Source organism: Pseudopipra pipra, chromosome 1 (genome assembly GCF_036250125.1).
Source record: "Pseudopipra pipra isolate bDixPip1 chromosome 1, bDixPip1.hap1, whole genome shotgun sequence".
Lineage (NCBI taxonomy): Eukaryota > Metazoa > Chordata > Aves > Passeriformes > Pipridae > Pseudopipra > Pseudopipra pipra.
Genome location: NC_087549.1, coordinates 151,430,044 through 151,456,554, shown reverse-complemented (window position 1 = coordinate 151,456,554; position 26,511 = coordinate 151,430,044). Strand labels below are relative to the sequence as shown.

The window sequence follows — 26,511 nt, the reverse complement described above, 5'->3', positions numbered from 1 at the left end:
AATTCAACACTGAATTTCATTCCTCTGGGCAGGACAAGAGTTAACCACTCTCTGCTCTGCAAACAAAACATGGCACCTACTTGGGCCCAGATGCCCAACTGTAATGGAGACAATGAAAGCAATTCAGCAGCCCTGGTTTACCTCATCTAATGCCAGTCCAAGTATTCCCAATAATTAGGCCTTTCAGCCTGGAAAGGCTGGAGCCACAGCTGCTTCCTATTTTCCCCAAAGCTGTACAGAGCATTAGTCATTTCACTGGGGTTTTTTATTACCGTGACTACAGCCCCGTAAGTGTGCCGCCAAAACCCAGACAAGCCAAACCAGCCTGGATTCAGAACGTACTTTGGGAGCTTGAAATGTTCTCCTGTCCCCCTTTCTGAGTCCTGGTTTTCCCTCCCCACCCAAACAGCCGGAGTCTGCCCGAAGAAATGTCCTGCTAGGTCTGGGCTCCGTACACGGGCCAGGCTGACCAAAATGAAGCAGTGATTATTGGCACTTCCATCCCAACTATTAATCATTAACCAGCCTTGGGAGTGACCTTGACACTTAATTAGTCATCTAGTCCTTCCTGAAGGCAAAGCTTTTCCCCACACTGTGCTGGTGGGAGAGGGGATAGGGACTGTGTTTAGCAAGCGGGAGTGTCGCTGTGATTTTGGCAGTGCATGGAGGGGAGTGGGTGTAACAGAGGCACATCTGCCCTCATGCACCAGATTTTTTTGCCTAAGTTGTGATAGGGAAGGCTTTGCTTTTAGCTCTGGAGGCTCCAGGTTGTCCTGACAGTAGCATCCAGTCAAGAGGCCAGCCACTGATGTTCTGTTTTCAAGTCCTCTGCCCTCAGTCAACAGCAGCATTTGTTCTTTGCAGCTTAATTTGTAGCATCTTAACCAAGGGGTGATGACCCAGCAGATCAGCTGCAAGCCAGAAGTTGCCTTTGCTACACAGTGGCCACCTATCAGCCGACCTTCATGGTGTGAACTTTTCTCCTCTTTCCTTGGAGAGAGTCCCTGGAAATGGTGGCAGTAGGACAGCTGGTCCTGGAGGTGGAAATGGTGTAGCTGAGTGTCACTAATGCAGAGGCAAAGAGGTGAACTACACGTGCCTCTCCTCCCTTCACAGGTGAAGCTGTGTACAAGGAAGCAAATGTCCATCCCCATAACCAGTTATTTTCCCCTGTGAATTCCTGCCCCAGAGGTGGTTGACTCACACTTCTCGCCAAATTGCATTTCACCTAGTGCTGGGCAAAACTGGTTTGACTGAGGCAAGAACTGCCCCAGACAGTGAACCTTCCAAACCTCTTAACAGCCCCTTTTTTACTTTTCTCTTTTTAAATTAGAAAAGTTTCTGCCCTTCCTGGTTTTAGAACAGATGGGAAGTTTTCACTCCATTAATACTGGATTTTATGTCTGGACAGGAGTTGAATTATGGGATCATCTGATTAAAAACCCACACATTAAATCATTAATGAAATGAGCTGCTTGATTATATAAGTCATATTCCTATTATTTCTGACTTGGCCACCGGCCGAAAGAAGCTGGAAAGTCCAAAGAAACAGCCAACCTTGACTGTGATTCACACTCCCCCAGCTAAATTGCTAAGGAGGAAGGGAGGGACAGCATTTCCCAGAAAAGTGAGGACCAACACTAATGGGCAAGTCTGAGATGGAGAAAGGAGCCCCAGGAGCCGGGGAGATCCAAGGTCCCCGTTTTGAGTCAGATGGGTTTGATTGGGAACCTGTTGGCTGCTTTTCAGAGGGTTTTGTCCAACACAGCTGCCTGTAGTCAGAGGAATCCCAGCATCCTCCGGGTTAACTTTTCCAGGAGAGGCTGGGGTGCTGGGGGAAGCAGGGATATCCAGCTGTGTCTCACAGCTGGCCAGCTGCCGCTTTCCTGCGCTGTTCCCAAGCAGGACGCCTGCTCCTTCCACAGGGAGCAGTGTCGGTGTGGCTAAAAAACTTCACTCCCTCAAGTGTAAACGTCTTCTTCACTGGCTTTGTTTTCAGGTTCTGCCTGTTTTGACGCTGGAAGGAAAAACCCTAAATAAATTAAAAAGATAGCTGAGGGAAGGAGGCTTCACTTGGGTTTTTCTTTGATAGGGACCTTTTGAATGCAACATTAAAAGAAAGGAGAGGTCTTTTGGTTAAGGGTCTGAACTGAGATCATGTTTCTGGCTTCAGTTCTGATAGCCCTGGACTCCACAGTAGGTGAGTCAGGATGCCATCCAGAACACTGTATATCTCATCTCCTCTGTGGACACTGAAATATCTTCCTGGATCTGATGTGTAATCTGTGTGGGTCTCAATTACCTTTCTGGGAACTGAGGCAAAAAATGTCTTTTTTTGTCCTTGCTATTTGTTTTCTTGCCTGGAAGGTATCTGGAGGACCTGAGAGGGAGATGAAAGTTGCTGAATGTGCCCCTGCTAGGGACACAAGGCTACACAGATTCAGTCTTCAAAAGTCCTACAGATCTATCTGTGTTCAGGAAGGAGTGAGCACATCTGACTCCTGCTACCAGTGCTGCCAGACTGTGGCTCCCTGCTCAGTTAACAGAGAGGTGTTGGGGCTGTGCTCAAAACATCCCTAGAAATACCTGCATCTCCCTACTGCCTGTGCAAGGAGCCAGGATCTGGCAGCTCTGGGCTGTGGAAGATCTGGATGGACCAATGTTCCTACATAGAACAGCAATTTTTGTGCTCTTGCTTAGTGTGCAAACTCTTTGGGACAGCCAACACTGCTTATGGCTTATGGTGCCAAGTGCAGCACATCTCTCCCTTCCCTTGTAAAACAAACAATAAACGTGCCTTCTGGCAGGGGACCATCTGTCTCTGTCCTTTCCCTCCTTCGGAAGAAGCAGCTTCCGTGGCTTTGTGCAATAGCTTCCTTTATCTTCCATCTCACCGTGGCTCAGTGGCTGTGCCACATTGGGCAGCCACGGATAGCTCTGTTCCCTCTTGTGGGTAGCTTCCTACAGAAGAGCAGAGGAGAGCAGGAGAGGCCATGGCCCACAGTCAGTGCAGCCTTTTCATCCCAGGACAGAGCAGAAAACGCAGTCAATCGAGTTGTTGTTTTTGTTTTTAACACAGCACAATCGTTCAGTCTGTCATGAGCAAATGCAAGTCGAGGGAGGGCACTGACAAATGAATGCAAGGCACAGGGATCAGTGAGCCGTGTGTTCTCTCGAGGCTGGGCCTTGATTTGTGAGCAGGATTGACTCACAAGGGAAAGGCTGATATGGGTCTTGCCCTTATGCAAACACAGCCTGTCCCGTGGCTGCTGCAGCAGAGCTGAGCTGCTCGGGGGGCACTGGCCATGCCCTGTGGGACAGCCAGCTCTGTTAGGATACAACTCCATGTCTTCATGTACATTGGTTTGGGATTTGATTTGCTTCAGGAGGTTGCTGTGTAAACAAGCTGGGCTCAGAAGTTGTTTCTTGAGCAAAAGCTCAGCAGTAGGAACAGGGGGCATAGCTAAGGGTGGTCCTCTTTTCTCTGCTGGAAGATATGAGGATGGATGGGAGACCTCCACCCACGAGAGAGGCACCAAAACCATCTCAAATGTTCCCAGACACCCTTGTGTGGGCAACCTGAAACCTACCTCTTCCCCATACTGGCAGCAGAGCTTAGGAATCTGCAGAGCTACCTGTAAAATAGACATCTAGGTCACAGACTGGGTCACTCACTCCATGTGCTCTGCTGACTGTGCTGGCTGTGTCTCCACTGACCTTCATGGAGCTGAGGGCCTGGTGCCCTGCCCTGAGATACCTGAGATACCTGAGATACCTGTCTTAATGTAGACCTGAATCTCGTCCTGAAGAAGAAAGGTTACATTCCCTGGACTCCCAGTGCCCCAGGGCCAGGAACCTGCCCTGACCTCCAGCCACTGGTCCAGGAGGTCTCCTGGAGGGCCACTGTTGTCTCCTCCTGTCACAGGAGAAGGGAAGGCTTAGACAAAGTTTTAAAAAGCAGAGCCTTGCCAGTGAGTCTCGAGGTGCAGAAAGGATTCCCTTGCTTTCTAAACTCCTTCTCAGGGAAGGGTTTAGGTCCAGCTGAATCCCATCTTAGCCCCAGACTGCGCTAACAGTTTAAATTTAAAGGAATTATAGAGGTGTGATTAAACCGCTTTGTCCCACAGGTTTTAGTGAAGGCAAAACAGAAATTGATTTATATAAATGAATTATTTATTATGACAAATTAACAAACAGGTGAACAGACAAAAGATCCTAATCAGAATTATTTACTATGCAGTGTGAAAGCAAAAAAAAAAACAAAACCTCAAAATCTACTAGTAAAGTGTTATATAACAAAGTAATATAGTGCACTGTAAAACAATTGTATTAAAGCAATTGTATCGAAGCTAGCAAAAGAACCAATCATTAAGTAGAGATTGATATAACTCACCATATGGGATAGCGGGCAGATTTCTCTCTTTCTCTTAACCCCTGGGGAGTAACCATGAAGTGGTGGCCCTGCTTCACAGGAGAGGCTCCACACTTCAAGGAAGTATGTGGAAGAATCTGCTATATGGAAGTTTTATAGTTGTGATGATGGACTGGTAGTCACAGATTTACAAGCTCGCAGACTCGCTTATCTGTCACATCTTGTTTCAAAAAAGGATGTGTATTCTAAGTCTGGTGAATCAGGATGGTCTTAGCATAATTTAACACCAAGACAGTGACCTGGGCCTGGTGCCAGCAGCTGAACTTGCGTGGTAGCTTGCATGATGGCCTGCATGATGGCTTGCATAGTATGCACTATTGGATTTTAGGTCTGTCCAGGGTGGACTATCCTGCCACACCACCATCCCTCATGCATGGTGGGAACAAAGCAGTATTGAGGTCAAGTCCAGCACTCTGGTGAATCCTTTCTGCCTATTCACATTGGAGGAAAATAATCCCCCACCAAAACGGCAGCATCCTATCCAATCTTTGCTGGGCCCCCCATGAGCATGGATAGCCTGGGAATGGGGGTTCATCCCACTTAACTGTTGATAGTCATCAGAGAGAAAAAGACACATCGAGGTGTGAGTGATCTGTATTAAACCTCCAGTGAGTCAGAGGAGCCCAGCTGACCAGCACACCTACTGCTGTATCCAATTATATGGTTATTTTGGTTTTTCTTCTTCCTTTGCCTTCCAGCTCAGGCCACAGGATGACAGACGGTGACACAAATCTCCCAACCATCGAGAGGAAGCTGGGACTGCAGATATGGGGCATAGAGGTATGACAAGAGGCAGTGATGGCACATGTCCTCTGCATGTCTGGGGGGGGGGGGTGTTTTATGGAAGAGGTATTCTTGAAGTAATCTGTGTGGGAAAAGAGGGTCTTACAGATAAGATACAGCAGGAAATAGAAGACCCAATGTCTCCCGATGAAACTTTCCACATGTTATTGTTTTGGTTTCCTGCTCTGTAAAACGGGGATGATAACATTGACTAAGGAAACGGGAATGTGGTGGGACTGAAACTCTTCCTCCAGCACCAGAGGCTTTTCTTGCTTCTTTCGGGAACCAATGCAAGACTGCTTTAGCACACCAGAAATTCCCTGTTTCGCCAAGAAGATGGGTTATCCGTAGGTAGCCTTAGTTAATACCAGCAGCTGCCACGGGGAAGACACTTATTTTTGTGACAAAGGCATTCCATGGTGCCTCTTTTTACTTCATTCTTGTCTTCCTTACTCCGGGTCACTGCAAGGAGAAATCCTGCAACCTCTGAGTTCACCTTCTGCTTGTGGAGGTGTTTGATTTTGGATTGGAGCTGGGCTGTGCTCAATTCTGCCTCTCTCTGGCCCAATTCACCAAGAACATTGGAATCATTAACCTGCAATGAGAGTGGGTATAGACTGAGGTGCAAAGTCCACTCAGGGGAACAGTGGGAAGGGGATCCAACACACATTTCAAAATGAGAGTTCCAACTGTGTTCCAAATATCACAATCTTTGCCTTTCCATTTCTCTCCAAAGCGCTGCACTAAGGTGCTTTCCAGAGGATCTGTAATTAGAGCCATGTGGGTTTGCAAGGGTCAAGCTGGTATGCTGGGAAACAAGTCAGGACACCAGAAGAATGCATATCTCTAATTTCAGGGAACCACAGGGCCAGTTCCAGCCCAGGAGCTGAGTGTGGACTAGTGGGTGGCACATCCAGGCACCTGTGCTGGGCAGGCATGGCTGGATAATTATGCACTTGAGCCAGAGGAAGTGTGCAATTAGGGTCTGGAGGGGTGAGGGGCACATCAGTGTCCTCAATTCTGCCTTTCCTCAGCGCTGCTGGTTCATCCTTCTCCAAACCCTGATTGTCACCTGAGTGTTTTGGGCACCTCCCTTGTCCTGTTTCACACACATCACCTTCTGGCCCTGAAGTTCCAGCAATGACCCAAACACTGATTTCCTTACAGAATATGAAGATGGTTCCTGTACCTGAAAAGGCTTATGGGACCTTTTTTGAAGGAGACTGTTACATCATTCTGCATGTAAGTAAGACTAGCAAACACTGGTCTGTGTTAGGCAGCTGGTCCAACCCTTTTTCTTTAGCTCTGACTTGGTTCCTAGGTACCCCCTCTGATGGCAAAAGCACTGTGGGTTAAAGTGGTTGTGCACTGTGGGTTAAAGTGTGTGTTCACCATCTAATCATGGATATGAACTGAACGTGGCTGTTGCAACAACATTGTCTGTTTAGTAAACCAGAAGTCCGGGGGAACCATTAACTTAACAGTTCATTAAAAGTGTTTATCTTCTAATCAACTCAGTCATGCCCAGGCATGGAAGAATGGCCAGTGCATTCCTGGCAAACTGAATCAAGGCCCACATTTGCATGGTTTATGGGAGTCTTCTGGGGATGTGAGAGGTGGCCAGCTGGAGGGTCTCATTTTCAGCAGGTGATGTGAGATATGAAGGTGTTCCATGTCGTGTGTCATGTAAGCAGCAGAGAAGCTCTACAGCCCTTCTCATGTCCCCATTAGGACATGTCATCAGTCCCACCCAAATTTGGTCCAGACCTGCTTGCAACCAGCTGAACCCAGGTTAGGCAGAAGCATGAGGGATTTCTGAGAACCAGCCCTGCTCTGTGGGCTGTGCAAACTGCCTTGTGTTCCTGAAGTTCGGTGGGAGGATGATGTGTTACACCCACCTCCTAGGATTCCTTCCAAATCTCTTCATCTGCACAGAGCAATCCAGATCCCATTGTATCAAAAAAACATCCACATGGTGGAAACCAGAAGCATTTCCCACTTCCTGGGTCTGAGTGTCCCTCCTGCAAACATCCCCTGTCAGTGAAGAGACAGCAACGCCTCCACTATCCCACAATAACCAAGTGCACATCTGCCGTATGTCAGGCTGGGATGGCACCACAGGATGATCTCCTGCTCAAATTCACCGTGCACATGCCTTTATGATACCTTTTGAGTGCTAAATCGATTTGGTTGCAGCCACCCAAAGACATGCTTAGAGCAGGATATGGGTGTCCTTGCAAGGAGCTGTCAGTATAAATATGGATTTTGATGCTCACAGGCTCAGCTTCTGTAGCAACAGCTTTCCCAGGTAGAAGAGCCCTTAATTAGCCCAATACCCTCCTTTGCCCCTGAAGACAGGAAGGTAAAAATAGTCATCTGTGAATTCTGCTTCTTCACTGGAGTCTCTCCAAATAAGGGTTGTCCTCGGGACAATGGGACTTTGATCGTCTTCAATAGCAATGTATTGAACGGAGCAATTTTTCCGCAAATTAATTATCTGTGCCTGAGGAACTGAGCTGTATTTTATTTAAGTTCTTCTGCTGTGTTTCACTGTGTGCACAAAGCAAATAAACAGAACTCGGTGTCAAATCCAGCTTACAAAATGAGCTTTTATTGCCTTTCCCAGGCGTCCACGATGGGGTTTAACACAGTAGGCGCTGAAAAATAACTGGCACAGCTCATGTAACACTAAGCACACCTGTTCCTCAGCCCCCTTGCCTCCTTTTTCTAGGCTGTTGGGTTTTTCTGTAATAAGATGAATCTCAGCATGCACACACCAGCCCAGCTTCGTTTGGAGTTATGTCTGTTTTGCAAGTCAGCAGGAATTCCGATGCAATTTGTGTTACTACGTCGTGTGATACACGAGAAAGACAACAGGAAAGAAAGGGTAGTATCTCCAGGCAAATAAATAGGAGTGTGCATTACATTTCAAAAGGTGATCCATGAGAAGAATCTGCTCTAAGTTTTAGTATAAAACTCCACAAAAGTGGGACAGGTTGAACGCATTAATTTTTGTAATTGCACATGTCCTCGGTTTTCCACGATAAAGAGCTATGAAAGAATATCAGACAAAAACATCCTTTGGTTCAATATGCACCCAAAATCCATAAATGCTCTTCTAATTAAGGAGAGCTCCAGGCTGAGCTCCCAGGGAATATCTGAGGCTCCATCCTCTCTCCCCTTACCCAGGAGAAGGGCACAAGTAGGAAAGAGCTCTGTGGTCACTTGGTTCTGTCAGGTCTCCCTGGTCAGTGGTATTTGAGACACACATATGTGGACTGTGAGTTCATCCTGACTTGTCTTTCCCACCTCTCCCAGACCAAAAGAACCTCTCGTGGCACCGCTGTGGATTTGCATTACTGGATTGGGAAGGATTCCTCCCAGGATGAGCAGGGGGCTGCAGCCGTGTACGTCACCCAGCTGGACAACGCGCTCGGGGGGAGCCCTGTGCAGCACCGGGAGGTCCAGGGACATGAGTCTGAGACCTTCCAGAGCTATTTCCGCAATGGCATCATGTGAGTAGCTCAAAATACCCTGCAACGAGGTGGGTTGTGGCTTTTCTACATCTCAGAGACATCAGCATTTCAGAAAAACCTGAATAAAAGGGTATTCGCACCGAAGCTGGTTAAAATTCAGAACAAAAGTTTCCCGTTTTCAAACAATTGTTTGTAACATTGAGTCTGGAATCATGTCTCTACTGGTCATTTTCCCAGATATTTTCAGTAATTGCATCTTAACCTCCCTCTTGTTCACCCCGGGGTCTTCCTTCCTCTCCTCCTCGCATTTTGGATTAAAGTGCCCATTCAGGGCACTTCAGACTAATATCCACCTTGAAGTGAAGTGCTGATTTGGCTCATACTGGGCGTAATACTCCTGCAGTGGAAGGAAAGTTTGACTCTGAACTTCTGTCATCTAAAAGAATCTAATCTTGTGGTCTTTGTTCATGCTGGGGTTGTTCGAAGAACTCCAATAGCTCTCCTCCAGAAGGGTCTTCTTTGGCAATAAACAGCCTAAGTGCCTTGATTTTAAACAGCTGAAAAAAAATTGAGATGAAAACCCGTCCTGAGTCAATACCTCCATCCCAGTCTGGCTTTTGAGATACCTCTGCTTTGTGCATTTCTACAACCTCTCATGAGTTTCCTCAGAACTTTTCTGAGACAGAAAAGTGCTTTTAACCTTGTCTAGGGATGAGTAAGGAACCATGAAGGACTGAAATTCAGACCTTCATAAACAGTCTATTTGGAAACCTGTCTGCCTCTGAAATAATTATAATTTGGACTTCATCTTGGTCTAAACCACATCCCTATGGTCAACCAGGAAGTCTGAGGCAGAATGAGAAATTAAAGCAAGCTCTTCTCTTTCCACATCTTGGCAGGTGGACTAATAACCAGAGCATCCTTCTGTGGATATCTTAAACAAGTCTAAAGTGCTGTGAATCACTCACTGGCTGACCATATTTGCCAGTCTCTCCCAAGCTGTGATAAAATACATATATTACCTACATGGCAAAAACTTTAAACAGCAATTGTCTCTTTTTCTCCCATAAATGGCAATGACATCATGTCAATTATTACTCTAGTATGAACAATGGATCTGTTTTCTAAAAGGGTCTAGCATATGTGGAAGTGGGTTAGACTTGCCCAAAATCCATTATAAAGGCTCTGGGACTTCCCTGGGGAGTTGTGTCCTCTCAAGGTGTGAAAGTTGCACAGAAGGGAGGGGATGGCATCATGCAGTGATGTGATACAGTGCTAACAGTGGCTGTTGCAAGGTGTGTGTTCAAAGATGGAAGAAAGAATTTGGGGGATAAAGCCTGAGAGAAAGACAGAGCCCTGTACCTGTTTAATATTTTGTTCTGCTTATGGCAACAGTTTCCTATCTAAGTTACTTTTAATAGAATAACTATTTTGGAGAAAACCAAATATTAACAGAAAGTTTGTTTTCTGCAAAGTCTGCTTCATATTTTAATCAAAAGTTTATGGAATATTTCAATTTTGAGTTGCCACTGCCATGGTTTCAATAGGATTTTCAGTTTGGTTGTGTTATGCTACCACTGCCAGCCTTCACCTACCTGTTGATCTTCTCCCAGGATGTTTACTGGTTGGAATCAATGATCTTAGAAGTCTTGTCCAGTCCAAACAATTCTATGAGTCTATAATTCCATGCAGAGCAGCAACACAGGACCGATAAGAGGCAGATGGACACTGTGAGAAGTCATGGTCTGACCACACAGCATTTCACAGTTCATTTTTTAGGACTTTGAGGTTATTTTTGCTCTAGATTTTTTAGTTGTCACCAAAAGCTTGGGATGTTCTGAGAGGACAGAGGGGAAGGTATTTTCTAACCAGCTCTAACTCTTTATTCTCTGGTACAAAACAGCTACAAGAAGGGAGGAGTGGCTTCAGGATTTAAGCATGTGGAGACCAACATGTACAACATCAAGCGCCTTCTCCATGTCAAGGGGAAGAAGCACGTGTCAGCCACAGAGGTAAGAAGAAAACCCTTCTCTTCTTATGGATCATTTCTCCTTGCCTCTCCTCCTACACCCATCTTCAGCCAGGTTTTCCTGCTGGATATCTCATCCCTGCCCCAGGACTTCTACTCCAGGATAGTTTTCAAGACCTCACCCAGGGGTTTGGTATTACATGAGAGAAGCCATTGGGCTCAGCCAGTAGCTGAGCAGCAGAAGGATGAGCCTGTCATTGCAAACCTGTTCTTACATCCCAGGGACAGGTTTGCAATGGCTGTGATTTGTCACCTGCAGCTCTTGTCCTCCTCAGCTTGCCAAATGGTTTCATTTCCTCGTGACAGGTAGCGCTTTCCTGGGACAGTTTCAATAAGGGCGATGTTTTCTTGCTGGACCTTGGGAAAGTGCTGATTCAGTGGAATGGACCCAGCTGCAGCATTGCTGAGAAATCCAGGGTGAGTACAGGCCAAAGCCACTTAGTTTACTGGTGGTATTTTTCAATGCCAGGAGAGAAAAAAAATAGGGAAAAAATGCTCAGTGTTTGCGCAGTGAAAATCTTACTAAGAGCAGCAGCACTGAGGTGATTGGATATTAGGAAGAAAATTACTGGATATTAGGAAGAAATTTTTTACAGAGAGAGTAATCAGACATTGGAATGGGCTGCCCAGGGAGGTGGTGGATTCACCACACCTGGAGGTTTTTAAAATGAGACTGGATGTGCCATGGTCTGGTAATCACGGTGGGGTTGGATCAAGGATTGAACCTGATGATCTCAGAGGTCTTTTCCAACCTGGTTGATTCTATGATTCTATGAACAGAGAAAATAATGATAAAACTTCTACTTCCTCATCTGCTCATTTTAGAGGCCCATGGAAGTGCTTTCTTCTGGTTCAGACCTCAGCTTGGTTTCACAGGCAGTTGTGGGCCCATCATTAGCTCTCTCCCCGGAAAGTCATCCAGGTGCCTCTGGGGAGGTCTATTTCCATCCCTCTGTGCCCTATAGTTTGCATGCTGTAGGATTAGAAAGTCAGCAACACCAGCAGGTTTAGCTGCAATGACTACCCCCAGGGCAGATTAGTTTTAATTTTTTGTTTACAGCATCACAGGGAATTCCAGCTTGGTCAGTATGAGACAAGTAGGAATACATAACCCAGGTGCTCATAGGTCAGATCCATAGCTCTTGAGGCACTTTGCAAAGGGATCATTATCCTTATTTTACTGATGGAGGAACCAAGATACAGAGATGTAACACAGCAAGATATATCAGTGGGCTATCAGCAAGGCTGGTGGCCAAACTCATAGCTTGTCATTATAACATTTAAAGGCAGGTGGGTCTGCTCTGCACGTGGTGTCCCCTGATGAGCTAAGAGAGGGGGAAGCTTCACAGGGAATGTGGTTTTTCAGGGCTCCGTGGCTAAAAGAGAAGATCCTGTGGGTAATGTAGAAGAGATAAAGCAACGCTGAACAGAGGAGGGGGAGCAGGTAGAGGGATGGCCACTGGGTTCATCTCAGGCCACAAGCAGGTGATTTCCTATGTCTAATAAACAGAGGCACCTTTCAAAGCTGTTGCAGTAAGAGTCGTGGGGGAAAAAAATAATATAATGGAAAATGGGGATTTCAGCCTAATTAGTTGCTTGACATTTCACGCTGCTTTTTTCACAGAAGACATCCGCGTTTTTTGAACACTTGAAGCATTTAAATGTAAAATGTCACTGCGGGGCACCCAGGGTCCTGCAGCTCTGCAGCATCCTGCCTCACTGTCCTCAGCATGTGTGTGCATCTCTCTCCCAGACCATCCCACAAGACCATTGGACCTGCTGATGTACAGTCACACACACAGGCAACACCTGCTGTGGCTCCCACACGCCTGTGCCCTGCGGGAGCAACATCTAGCAACTATAATAAGCAATATTTTCCTAAGAGTTAGTTAATAATCAGACACTACAGACACATCTGCTTTCTTAATAGCTAAATTTGGAGGGCACTAGAAGCTTCAGAGAGCTGTGGTGATGTGGCTTGGGCTCAGTCTTTGCTCCAGGTCTGGGGCAGTGAGTTTGTTGTCTGTGTCAGGACTTACCCCTCTGATCCGTGTGCAGGGTCTGGCGCTGGCTCGCAGCATCAGGGACAGCGAGAGGGGCGGCCGTGCTCAGATTGGCATCATTGACAACGAGAAGGACTCCCCAGACCTGATGCAGATCATGAGGATGGTGCTGGGAGAGAGGCGTGGGGAGCTCCGAGATGCCATCCCGGACACGAAGGCGGATGAGCTGCAGAAAGCGAACGTCCGGCTCTACCAGTAAGTCCAGGGATGTGCCCCAAACCCTTTCCTTCCTCACAGCGAGCACTGTGAAGGCTGACTCTGCTCGGTGACTGTGTCTTTCAGCGTCTATGAGAAGGACAATGACCTGGTGGTACAGGAGATCGCCACCCGGCCCCTGACACAGGATCTGCTCCAGCACGAGGTGAGAGAAAGCCAGAGGCTTTTACAGAGGGAAAAGGATGCTGTGGCCTGCTTTGTTTTCAGCTGAGCACCTGTTTCAATGGGATACCCTGTTTCCTTCCATCATTAGAACAGCTCAGCCCCACTCAGGGACATCATTAGGACAGCTCAGCAGCCAGAGATAGGTGGTGCATTGGAGCTGTTCCAACCGGAGATGGCAAATTGGTGCTCTCAGCCAAGGATTATATTGGCTTGGTAATCAGAGTGAAGGAGAGCTGCCTACCAGGAGTAAATTCCAGAGGGAATTAAAGCTTCTTAATACCTGATGTTCAGGGATAGCCTTCCCTCTGCTGAATCCAGAGCAAATAAATACTCTGCTTAGAAAACCAGGGAGATATGTTTTCCTGCTGTAGCAAGTGGCTGGTGTCAGTCACCCACCCTGGAAGGAGATTCCTTACAGACCCTCTGTGCAAACGCTTTCAGAAGACAGAGACTTTCATTCTGACTAAAATTTGGTACAGAACTGCTCACCCTTAATTCTCTGCAGTGCAAACCAGCTTATTCCAAAACATGATTGTGCTGCGAGGTTCCCCCTCCCTCATTCCCCCTGGTGTCAGCCTTGTTAAATCTCAGTCTCCCTTTGCAGACATACGGACCCTTCGTTTTTCTTTTCAAAGTTCAGTCTGAAAAATGAGAAGCCTTTGGTCACGCAGCTTGTTTGGAGCACCAGCACTCTGCAGATGGGCTGCTCAGCAGACATCTCATCCCCTTTGGGTTTGGGATTCTGCTGCCTTCACAGCAATGCAACACTTTTGGCTCCAGATCAGGGACACAAAATAGTCAAGCAGAAGAGGTTTACTGGACTTTTCCTGCTCCTTTAGTAGCAGATTTGGCATAAACAAGCACCACCAGCAGCAGTGCTGAAGCACAGCAGGCTGAGGGTGATATTTCAGCATGCACTTCTCCTGCTGCTCCCTTTTAGGGCTGGTGTTTCTGTTGGTCTGAGAACATCACCTGTGAGACAGTTATAGCCAGCTTGGAGCAACGCCTAAAAAAAAATACATATTTTAACTCATTACAATTAGAAGTCATCTGGGTCAGGTGTGCTTGCAAAGTCAGTGTACCTGTGAACCCCTGCCCTGTGGGGTTGGTGGTAGCTGTAGTCCATTTATGAACCACAACAAATCCATCCTCTGTTACCTCTGCTAATGGTTGCACCAGGGTTAGGGCTCTGCAAGGCAGGGAAATGAGCCAGATCTGCATCTAACCCAAATCTTCAAGAAGGATCCAGCCTGAGCAGGTTACAAATTATGACCTTTGCCTGTGCAGAGCTTTTCACGTCTGTTTTTTTCTGTTTCCTGTTTTTCACGTTTCACCTCAGGACTGCTACATTTTAGACCAAGGTGGTTTCAAAATTTACGTCTGGAGAGGAAAAGCCTCCAGCCCAGAAGAGAAAAAAGCAGCCTTCACCCGAGCTGTGGTGAGTTGTAATACTGTGCAAACAATGTCGTGGGAGGTTATTATGTGCTGATCTGGATCTGGCCACTAATTACAATTAAGTGTAGGTCTTGGGGAGCTGGCCTGTGTAATAACAGAGGCAGAATTTATGTGTCTAAGGGAGGCATGATGACGCAAACACAAGATTGTTAGTCATCAAATTGTGCTAGGACTAAAACCTGACACTAAAACTAGGAAGAAATTGGTTAAAGAAAAAAAGTATTGAAGAGAATACTTTGTTGCGTGGTAAATAGTGAACTTCTGGAATTTGTTGATTCAAGAGATGGTGGAGTCAGAGAATATCAGTCAGAATTCATGGTCAAAAAGTGCATGGAAAGATATTAAAGGGGTTCTTATATCCTCTCTGAGATCCATGGCCCAATATTGTGGATGCTGGGGAGAGAGAAGGGGTCACACTGGAGGACATGAGCCACTAAGCTCATGTTTGCTCTCTGAACAGCATTTCCTAGTGCCACTGTCCCAGGCAGCACAGAACACTGCTCTGACCCCAGAAGGCATCTCCTGTGTTCCAACCAAGAGTAGTGCCTTGGGCAAGTCATTGGGGAACTCCCTTACTTGGAGTCTCTGGAAAAGCCAGACCTTTTATGTATAGGCCTCATCTGCAATTCCATTACAGCTAACAACTATTCCACAGCACTAGTGGGGCTGGGCCCAGGTTCTGTGTGTGAATTTGGAGGTGATATGGGGCTCTTCCACTGGGTAGAGAGAGATCTGCTATTAGCAGCTGGTAATTCAGATTGGTCAACCTGAGGCAAGACCAGGGCTCATGACAGGGCAGAACACACCAGCCTAGCACCCTGGCTCCTCCAGATGAGCTGCCATGTGGTTATTTTCTGGCAGATCATGCCTCAACTCCTCCTCTCAGAAAAAAATAGCCTTGAGGGAGCCTGAGCAAGTAAGACATTTGGTATTTTTTTACAAGTTGGCATGTTGAAGTGAAGGCTACAAAGAAACTTAGCTTTTGATTATCTGTTTACTTATGGTAAGACCATAAATGGCTTCATCTTAAATGAGATCTAACCAGGAGATACTGAACCTCATGGTTCCACATTCAATAAGGTCCTACCTGGAGACACCCAGCTTCAATACAGGTTGCACCTATTGCCTCAGAGAAGAAAAGCTTAAAAAAAACTTTGCCTCAGGACTTGTTTCACTGTCCTCTGTGCTCCTTAACTCAAGCCCTTTTTAGTAGGCAATGAGCTCTGCAAACTCTGGCCCTGAGCTACACACACAGAACAAAAGATATCTCTCTCTCTCAGTGTGGCAGGTGGGAGGGCTGGGAGGACCATCTGCTCTGCTTTTCCCTGGGGGTAGTGCGTGGCTGCAGTATTTACAGCAGAAGATGAATGCTCAGAAAGCCACAGTCAGGCTCCTTCCCTGAACCACGGCTGTCAGCACTGCACGTTTGGTCATCCTAGAGCCTGCTGAGATAAACACAAGAGCAGTTCCCAAAACTGAACAAGGATTTTGGCATTGTGACAGAACACAGACAATTTTCTTCCTTCTCTTGTGTCTTCTTGTATCAAGCACCTCTGTTGAAGTGGTCTTTTAACTCAGTAGTAGCACTATTGCAAAGAAATAATGTGGGTTTAGGGGGAAAAAAAAATAAGAAAAAAGATTTTTGAGTGTTTAGTCCCTTCAGAACACACCTCTGGGGTGCTGAGCTGCTTCCATCCCTTCTCTCCCTTGGCATGCATGCTCTCTGTCATGTACCTATCATCCTGGAGAGGGACAAAAAGTTTGGAGAAAAGCAAAGAACTGAACTAGGCTCTTGGATCATGGGTACACGCCATCACTGCTCCTTCCCCTCCACTCCCAGATCCATCACCAGAAGCCATCTACGGAGCTGTCTGAGACAGAGGAGGAGGCTTTCCATTACACCCATTGAGTGAGATTTTCTTCAAGACTAAGGTGCCGTGTAGAGATTAATTTTAGGATGTGATCCAAGTGGTCAGGCTGTAGGGGTAGGGTTCAGTGCTCTAAAGACAGAAATAAACATGGATACTACAGTGAGAGCTTGCAGTCACCTCTGTTTGCAACTCTGAATGCAAGTTTTGGGGTGAATCCTGCCCTTGGTCAAACCACTGTGTTCAGTGAGGGACATTCCCTCTTCAGGCTGGTTTGGGTCCACATCCCTCTTCTCATGTCTGTAAAAAGCTTGCTGTGTCCCCACTGATGACCTTTCTCATCCCCACCAGGGTTTTATCCAAGCCAAAGGCTATCCTTCATCCACCAATGTGGAAGTGATCAATGACGGGGCGGAGTCAGCCATGTTCAAACAGCTCTTCCAGAGGTGGACGGAAAAGAACGAAACACAGGGGCTGGGAAAAGTCTACACTACTGGAAAAATTGGTGAGCACATTGGTCCTGCATTTGTCTTTCCTACCTGTGCTAAGCAGCAGCCGAGGGAACATCGTTCACACTGTCTCCTGCCTTCAGTATCTTGAAAATCTGGTGCACATTCTTCCCGTGCCTCGTGTCTTCCATCTTCTGCAGCAGATGCAGAGGATTCATCAGCTGACATTCAGAGCTGCTGAGGCTTCTTGTATGAGCCAACCTGCCACTTATTCTAAGTGTAAATGTTGGCAGATGGTCACTCCCCTCTGAAAATCGTGCGCAAAATTTCACACTTGCAGGACATCCCCGTTTTCATTGTGAAGGGCTAATGCCGGCCCTGGTAAGGAACTGCTGAACAACATTCTGATTTCATTTGCACTGGCATCTATCCAAGACTCTCCTGACGTCAGTGGATTGATGCTGTATTTACACGGGGTGTAAACGATGTATTTATCACACTGCTGAAGTGAATATTACAATGCATTAACCCCAGAGAGCAAACAATACCAAAGAGAAGGAACTTATTGATGAGTGATGGGAAGATGACAGTGATGCTGAACGTCTCCATCAATAACAGCTTGAGAGCCACAAATCTTTTTCCCTTCCAAGTTCTCTCTTTTCTCTCCACCTCTGTTTCTTTCTGTGCTGTCCATAAATACTCTGTCTCTTTTATCACAAGCTGGAGGAATGTAGGCATTTTATTTCTGAAACCAATGTTTTGAAAGGAGGAAAATATTTATAGTTTTGGAGAACAGTTATCAGTTTTCAGTCAGGAGACAACTAATTTTTACCAGCCAGTCATCACTGGAACACACTATCTGGCCAATTCCAGCCTGTAACAGGTCAGCACTGGAGTATGTGAGCTCTTGCATATTCAAAAATCAACACTGGTTTATAACGGTGGCTTCTTGCAACCCTGGACCAGTTTTTTCTTGCATGTATGACAGTTGTGCGTGAGGGTGATGTGGAGGGTTTGTCTGTTATTGTGCATTCACTGGGTTCTTGTTTTTGTTCTGCTGGTGCACACAGCCAAGGTGGAGCAGGTGAAGTTTGACACCACTCAGCTCCACGCCAGGCCAGAGCTGGCTGCTGAGCAGAGGATGGTCGATGATGCCTCCGGGGAGATCGAGGTGAGAGAGCTCCTTTTTCTGACAGAGAGTGCAATGATCAGTGTGTTACCAAACATCACTTGGCCTAGATAAGGGGAAACTAAGGATAGACCTCATGGCAGTCTACAGCTTCCTCACAAGGGGAAGAGGAAGGGCGGGCACAGATCTCTTCTCTCTGGTGACCAGTGACAGGAGCTGAGGGAATAGCCTGAAGCTTCAGGAATCTGTTAGCAACAGGGTTGTGCTCTGTCTTCACCTTGACTCCGCTGCTGCTCACCAAGATGTTTCTTTTACCAGGTGTGGAGGATTGAGGACTTGCAAATGCAGCCAGTGAATCCCAAGACATACGGGCAGTTCTACGGGGGCGATTGCTACCTGGTCCTGTACACCTACCTGAGATCAGGCAGGCCCCACTATGTCCTCTACATGTGGCAGGTAGGTCAAACCAGAGCAGAAGGGACTGTCCTGTGTCTGCTATAGAAGCCTAAAGCTGAAAGAAGCAGTTGCACAGAAAAATCCCAACCCAAGCATCCAGAAGAATTCAGGTACCCTTTGCTTATCAGTTGTCCATTTCAAATGTCTTGAGCTGTGCTTTGTAGGCAGCATGGACACTAATCCCAGGCTGGCTTCAGGCTGAGAGCCAGCAAAGTCAGAGTGAAGGATTATGGGGCTTACAATACTCAGGTCAAACTTTGGAGTCAACTCCAGGAACTGAGGCTTTAAGGGAGAGGTAATGTGTGTATATGAACATCTCTGCTTTCCTTTTTTAAATATTATTTCCCTCCCGTGGAATGCAGAAAGAAACTTGAAAAATGGGATACTAAAGTCTGAAAAACCAGAATGTGAGGGAAATTTAAATATCTGGAAGTTTTAACTCTGACATTCCACGCTTGGAACTGGCAAGACGTTCCGTTGTGTCACCTCTAATCCCACGTGTCACCTCTCTGTTCCCCAGGGCCGCCACGCCTCTGTGGATGAAATCACTGCCTGTGCCCTCAATGCCATCGAGCTGGACAAGAAATATGGGGATGAGGCTGTGCAGGTGCGGGTGACGATGGGCAAGGAGCCCAGACACTTCCTGGCCATCTTCAAGGGCAAGCTGGTCATCTACGAGGTAACGTGGCTTTGTGAGTGTGGGGAAAGGGAAGCACCAGCGATGGCTTGGCAGCTGCAATGGAAATAATCCAGAAAAAAATGGGCTGACACTCAGGAAAGGAGCTTGCCAGGTCTGCACAGGCTGGCAGATGGAATGGTGGAACATTCCTAGTACTTCCTGAGTAGTGTGAACACCGTTTGTGTAAACGCAGTCCTGGACTGACCCAGACTCCACTGTCCACCCCTGACCTCCAGCACTGACACGTGTTGTTCTTTCCAACTCTACCCCAAAATACTCTGCAGAGTTAGAATAAGGCAATCACCCTGTGATTTACAGAGAGTGCCATCCAGAGAGGGTCCTCCAAAATATCCTACAGTCATGATTTGACAATTCAAATTATCCCTCACTGAATTATATCACATTAACTACCAACCCACTTCACTAGCTCCTGTGGCTGCTGACATCTGTGGTGGAGACACTGCAAGTGTCTTTGGAGGAGGGGGATTACCTCAGCTCTCAGTGCTGGTCCCACTGTACAGTTTCCATGGTGGGTGTTGAGCTAAGCTGAGCACAGCTGGAAATCAGAGTGCAGCTGCCTTGCCCACTCTGCATGGCAAATGCTTTACAGAAACTAAGATCTGCTCACATGGAGTTTCAGCATCTTGATGGGAGCTGGTCAAGATGCCGAAATCAGGGAGAAATGTGGAAGTTTTGCCATGTGGGTTTCATTCTGACCTGGGACCAGAATGTGTTTGGATTTCCTCACAGGAGCATGATCCATCATTGCAGCAGTGAGGAAGGGCTGTGAGCACAAAAGCCTTCATTGAATCAGTGGCACCCTGGATCTGTGTGTCCTCCTCACTTCCCAGCACCATCCTTCCCTCTGTTCCCCTGCAGGGTGGGACCAGCCGGGCTCAGAAAAGCGCTCCCGAGCCAGTGATCCGCCTCTTCCAGGTGAGGGGCACGGATGAGGTGAACACAAAGGCCACAGAGGTGCCAGCCAGAGCCTCCTCCCTCAACTCCAACGATGTCTTCCTGCTGACCACCAGCCAAGTCTGCTACCTGTGGTGTGGGAAGGTGAGGCTGCAGAGACACCAGGGGAGATGGCTGAAGGAAATCTGAAATTGCTGATGTGGGGCTTGAGTCTCCTCCCTCCACTGAGTTGTGGAAGTGAACCCTTGGGCAGGTGGCCAAGGATTGGAGAAATGGCCTCCTTGAGTTGCATCAGGGAAGGTTTAGATTAGATATTATGAGAAACTTCTTCACAAAAGGGGTTGACAGGGAAGTGGTGGAGTTACCATCCCTGGAAGTATTAAAAAAAATATATGGATGCGGCATATAAGGACATGGTTTAGTGGTGAATACGGTGGTTTTGGATTGATGGTTGGACTTGATGATCGTGGAGGTCTTTTCTGACCTTAGTGATTCTGTGGTTCTATGAGAAAGGTGCACCCAGGAGGCTCCAGAGGCTCCATCTGTGGAAGATCAGCAGGAACACAGCCTTCTCTACAAAAACAATCTATGTTGCGGTTCACCTCACCTTAACTTAGATGTTCATACAACTTTCAGATGAATAAATCACCCCAGATTTTCCAACTGTAAGAAATAAGCCAGGATGTTCATTTATCCTGGTTTAGTCACACGTTTCAGGATGAGGTGGTGGATCAAACTGAAGCAGAAAGGTTGCTCAGAGCAGTTGTGGCTGCCCCATCCCTGGAGGTGTTCAAGGCCAGGTTGGAGGGGGATATGAGCAACCTGGTCTAGTGAAAGGTGTCCCTGCCTCTGGCAGGGGGTGGGAACAAGATGATCTTTAAGGTACTTTCCAACAAAAACCATTTTGGCATTTTGTGACTTTTGCTTTAGGCTGCACTGAATGTCCCTTCAAGGACTAGAAATGGGTTCTGAGTGACCAGTTCAAAAGCTTTCAAGCAGGTCTAAAACTCTCCAGAGGACCAAGCCAGCTTTTCCCCACAGAAAAGTTTTGCCAGTCTGACCCTAATTCCACCTCAATCTTACATTCTGCACACAGGGATGCAGCGGAGATGAGCGGGAGATGGCAAAGATGGTAGCTGACATCGTTTCCAGACGGGACAAGCACACCATTTTGGAAGGACAAGAGCCAGCAGAGTTCTGGGAAGCTCTGGGAGGCAAAGCACCTTATGCCAGTGAAAAGAGGTAATAGTGACCTGCTTGTTCCTCTGGGCCTCGCCAGGGAACTTTAAGCCAGGGATCAAAACTTGGCAGGAAAGTGAGTACTTTGATACTGTGTCCTCACTAAAGGGAGCACAAGGTCAGAATATCACCAAAAGCTTGGTCAGAAACCACACTGAGATGACTCTTCCCTAGATTTTGGTTCAGGCCTTCTGTGTAGTAGGAGCTGTAGATCCAAACCCTGCAGACAAGGATGTGCTACATCCTCCTTTCCCCACAGTAAACCCACCCCATATCTCATCATAAGGGCTACAGGAACCACATGCTCCATTTCCAGCCATCATTGGAGAAGCCCCAGAAGATTCATGAGACTAAAGCCTGCCTCTGAACAACCTGGATTTCTCCAGCCTTCTGGGCAGGTGATGGGTTCCTTTGCAACCAGGTGATCTGATGTGGGTTTCACCTGACATCAGGTTCATCTCCACAATGAGACAAGGGCTCTGCTTTTGCCCTCTTTGGGTGGAAAAACAGTTAACCTTTAAAAATCATTAAAATGGTCCAAGAATCCCCTTGAGACCTGACTTTCAGGACCTCAGATGGCTGTTGCAATGTTCCGCCCCTTCCTCCAAGGCCACGCCAAGTAGCATCAGGGCCCTGCAGGAGGCCAAGAGGGAAAAATTTCCATCTCTCTCGGTTTTTCTTCCCCTGCCATGCATGAGGAAGGTTCCAAGAGCAGATCACACACTACCAGCCTCGCCTCTTCGAGTGCTCCAACCAGACGGGCCGGTTCATCATGACAGAGGTGGTGGGCTTCTGCCAGGAGGACCTGGATGAAGATGATGTCATGCTGCTGGACACATGGGAAGAGGTCAGCACAGGTCGCCCTCCCCTTCTCCCCAGATGTATTTTCAAACAGGTTATGGTTTTAATTGGTTTGAATCCATCACTCAGTGTGAAACCAAGGTCCTTCTCACCCAGGGACAGCAGAGGTGAGGGAGGCAGCATTGCCAGACCTCTTTCAGAAAAGTGAAAACTGAGACACTTGGTCCATGCCTTCCTCCAAGGTGAGAAGAGATGGACCTGCTCTGGTCTTTTCCAGCTTATACAAGGAGGTGGCACCCAAAAACACTCCCCCTCACTTCCCAGCACCTGTGATGATGACTTGCTTTAGGCTATGGAAAGCTGTCTCCAGGAGTTTTCTTTCTGAAGTGGATCTATGGAAGGACAGGGTTCAGCTACCTTGAAACACGCCAGAGCTGTTACCTGAAATATTTATGCTTTGTGCCCGTCTCAGAAGCAAAATCTTTCTTGGCTGGAATTAAATCTGGAATCAAAGTCACAAGGGACTATTGGGAAAGCACGTTTCCAATCTTATCTCTGCTGCCATTGGCAGGGGAGAGCAAACAACCCTATCTGCGCAGGTCTCAAGGACTCACTGAGCTCCAGCACCTTCTCTCCTTGCAGATTTTCCTTTGGGTTGGCAAAGCCTCCAACGAATACGAGAGGAAGGAGGCCATTGCCTCAGCTAAGGAGTATCTGAAGACCCATCCGGCAGGGAGAGACTTGGCAACCCCGATAATCCTGGTGAAGCAGGGCTACGAACCCCTCAACTTCACAGGGTGGTTCAACGCTTGGGACCCCTACAAATGGAGCGTAAGTTGCTGGAAAAGCCCTGTGGTGCCCGTGCACATGGGCTCAGCAGTGCTTAAAGGGCATTCTTCTCAGTGGATGTATGACACAGGGAGTGAAACCTCACTAGGACATGTCCTGAGCTTCACAGAGTCACAGAATGGCTTGGGTTGGAAAGGACCTTAAACTCACCTAGTTCCAAGCCCCCCCACCATGGGCAGAGACACGAGTTCCTGGTGCCTGAGCAGCAGGTTCCTGGCTCCTGAGCGGCTTCTCCTGCCCCTTCATCGGCAAAAAGTACCCGTTTGGTGAAACTGAGGCTTTTTCAGATATGTGTGCCTGAATTCACAATATTCACATTTTTATTTAAAAAAAGATCATGTTCCAAATCATGTTTGTGATTTTGGCCAAAAAGGGGTCAGGGCTGTGAGTGTTAAAATTAAGTTCAGAGTGAAGACAGAAGCTTCCCCCCCCATCATAAAGAAAATTGGGGAAAAAAATGTTCATTTCTCAAAATGCAGCCACAGAGTAAAATTTATGACCCAGCTTTAAGGGCAAATTGTGGTGAAATGAAAGATGTGAGCAGACAGGTCTCATGTTCAGGTTTGTGGAATGCCCATCACAGCCCAGGAGCTCCTGAGCAAGGTCACCCTTGGTCCCTACACATGAGCCTTCCTCTCAAACCCTGATGTACAAATACCAGCTCTTTGCTACATAGAAATGGCAACCTGCCCCAGGAGATGCCTGGGAATTAAAAAAAGAGTACTTTCTCTCCTCTTTCAGACACATGGGCTTCAAATAATTTTAGGAGCATAATGTGGAGCAGGGATTTGCTCATGTGGCCCGTGCTTAAAGCCTCACCAGGACCCTGGCTGGTGAGAGGAAGGAGCGATGCACTGGGACGGTATGGAGGCCCCCAGGACTTCATACTGCAGGAAAACTCTTACAGGGATATTTTATTTCCTGCATCTGGGTTTGCATCTTCTTTCTTAGTGGTAGTAGAGAGCCTGTCTTGACAGCTGGATCTGCACAGATAAGAAAGCAACTCCCAGAGCAATGACCCTTAAAACAATGCTGATGCTTAGAACAAAGGTCAAAACTTGTGGATTTGGTTTGTTGGTGTTCTTTTCTTTCTGAGGAACTGCTGAAAAACAAGGATGCAGCTCATAAAATATGTGCCTCTAAAAATATCCCCTGTAGGCAGCTTCAGCAACTACAGACAAGTCATCCAAACTGTTGACATCCCAGAAACATCTGGTGTATGTTCATTGCTCAGTTTTGGGTCTAAATCTGTTTTCTCTGCAGTCCATGTGTTCATGTTGTTTGTTCTTGTTGGGAAACTTTGTTGGATGATTCTGTTAAGAACTGACATCTCCTGGCTGCTTAGGAAAACACAGTCATGAGCTTTGCCAATATATCCAGTATATTCCTTTTTTTTTTTCCAATAAATACCAGGTAGCTCATAACACACGGCATCGAATTATAAAAAGTCAGGGACTGAGGCTTTGAAAAATCCGTTGATTTAGATAAATGATTCAAGGAAGGGGAAAAAAAGGAATAACATTTGATCCCTAATTTTCACGCATTGCAAGATTCATTTAAAATGTAAGAGATTTAAACCCAGCCGTAAATATGATTTCTCTTCATTTGCCCTCTGCTGTCTAAACCCTTTTAAATTTCCTGTTTTCACCTGTTATTGTAAAGCTGCAAAGGCTAAAGTCCGTTTGTTTCTTTGTTTTCAAGGGAAAGCTCAGGCCCTGACATAGTCTCCTGAGTCCAGGGACTGAGGTTTGCAGAGCTGCCACCTCAGTGAGCACCTCTGGACTTTAAAATTCGTCATCTCCTGACCCTGTTAGAGACCAGGAGGATGGGCTAAAGGCAGCCCATGCTTCCTACAACTCTCTTTCCCTTTAGGATGGCAAGTCCTATGAGGAGATGAAGAACAGCTTGGGAGACGTGTCGGCTATATCTGAGATCAAAGTGGTGAGTTGTGTTGGGAACACCTGGAGCACCACCACGTCCCCCAGCCCGCTCTCAGGAAGGAGAGGACATCAGGGTCAGAGCAGGGATGGGGACCTCAGGCCGCCAGGATCAGAACTGTGCACCTCTGTGGTAAAGCAGATGGAGATGTGATAAATAACACATAAATACGCCCAGACCTCCTGGGCCTTTTCCAGACCTGTCCGGAGGCATCTGTGAGCAGAACATTGCCCAGCTGCTTTAATGCAGAACAAATACAGGTGTGTGCAGCTGTAAGAGTGGGCAGTGAAGTGTTGTGTGAGTAGCTGGCAGTGGTGGAGCCCCTGAGACCTCAGGTAAGGGCCCCCTGGTCAAGAAGGGCATAGCCCAGTGGAGTATCCTCCAAAGCACAGAGGAAATGAGGTCCCAGCAGTCCCAAATGCAATTGTCACATGGGGCAGTTCTTCCCTGGGCACGGCCAGGATGAAGGCTGGAAGGAAGTGGCAGGTTTGGATGAGGAGAGATGGCCCATCAAGGACGGGTATGCAGGTAGTTTTGAGGTTTCAGACATGGTAGACATCTAATCTCACCTTCTGTCCTCCCACATGTACCTTTCCCTGATGTTATCTTGAGAAGAATGAGACTGCTGTAAGTATCCTCAGCTATTTCTAAGAGCTCTCATTAGTGTGTGCTTTTAGCAGTCCTAACATCAAGGTGTAGCATTTGTGGAGGTGCTGGACTAATGCTTTAGTTGGGCCTTTCTCCTCGCTGCTTTGGAGCTACAGATAGTCTGTGCCAGAAATAGTTCCCCACAACCCTAACGGAGAGAAATATCCTGGGATAATCCCCAACTTGCTCTGCCAGAGCATCTTGTCTTGACATGTTTTCCTCCGTTTGGCAGGACCTTAACAACATCAGCCTGAACAAGAGGACCCTCAGCGTGACCAGCTTGGCCAGTTCAAGCAATCCAAATGCTTCCTCGGAGTATAAATCCCACTTCAACCACAGTGACAGCAACAGCTACAGCAACAGCAGCAACTACAACAGCAACAGCAGCCCTTCCCTGATGCCCAATGGTGAAGGAGTTTACTCCCGAGAGGTGCTGATGAACAGGACGGTGGATGAACTTCCAGAGGGTGTGGATCCCACTAGAAAAGAGGTGACAGCATTGCTGGTTTGACGCCTTTGTAGCTTAACCTGGAGTTTACTCGTTGGATAAGTGTAGCAGTACTTTAGAATAAAAAGTCCTGCTTCAGACTCAAGGAGATACTGGCTGGACACACAGATCTCATCAAAAGGAGGAGCTTCACATGAGAGGAAATTCACAGACTCATAGAATGGCCTGGGTTGGAAGGGACCTTAAAGATCCCCTAGTTCCAACCTCCCTGCTGTGGACAGGGACACCTTGTGGTGGTTTTACCCTAAAATGAAGTAATTCTATTTTTTATGGCCCAAAAATGAATTTTAAATAGCAATTTTTTTAAAAAAGAAAATATAAAATGCTTTCTTCTGGTAGGGTTGTTTTGCTCTGTCCTTGGAGGAATCTAAAGTAGGATTCCTGTGGGACAAGCTGACACAGCTGAGAATGAA

The 26,511-nt window shown here is 47.1% G+C and overlaps 1 protein-coding gene across 1 annotated transcript in view; it reads left to right on the top strand.

The window, feature by feature from the left end:
* VILL (villin like) overlaps positions 1-26,511 on the top strand; it is a 37,156-nt gene that overhangs the window by 8,556 nt on the left and 2,089 nt on the right. The window contains exons 2-19 of the mRNA XM_064639177.1: positions 5,131-5,212; positions 6,383-6,457; positions 8,534-8,730; positions 10,595-10,703; positions 11,027-11,137; positions 12,779-12,978; positions 13,066-13,144; positions 14,504-14,602; positions 16,839-16,992; positions 18,007-18,107; positions 18,384-18,521; positions 19,042-19,200; positions 20,080-20,259; positions 21,212-21,357; positions 22,057-22,201; positions 22,798-22,986; positions 24,877-24,945; positions 25,823-26,080. Coding sequence (XP_064495247.1) covers positions 5,144-5,212; positions 6,383-6,457; positions 8,534-8,730; positions 10,595-10,703; positions 11,027-11,137; positions 12,779-12,978; positions 13,066-13,144; positions 14,504-14,602; positions 16,839-16,992; positions 18,007-18,107; positions 18,384-18,521; positions 19,042-19,200; positions 20,080-20,259; positions 21,212-21,357; positions 22,057-22,201; positions 22,798-22,986; positions 24,877-24,945; positions 25,823-26,080 — 2,478 coding nt within the window. The 5' untranslated portion in view covers positions 5,131-5,143. The remainder of the gene's footprint in view (positions 1-5,130; positions 5,213-6,382; positions 6,458-8,533; positions 8,731-10,594; positions 10,704-11,026; positions 11,138-12,778; positions 12,979-13,065; positions 13,145-14,503; positions 14,603-16,838; positions 16,993-18,006; positions 18,108-18,383; positions 18,522-19,041; positions 19,201-20,079; positions 20,260-21,211; positions 21,358-22,056; positions 22,202-22,797; positions 22,987-24,876; positions 24,946-25,822; positions 26,081-26,511) is intronic.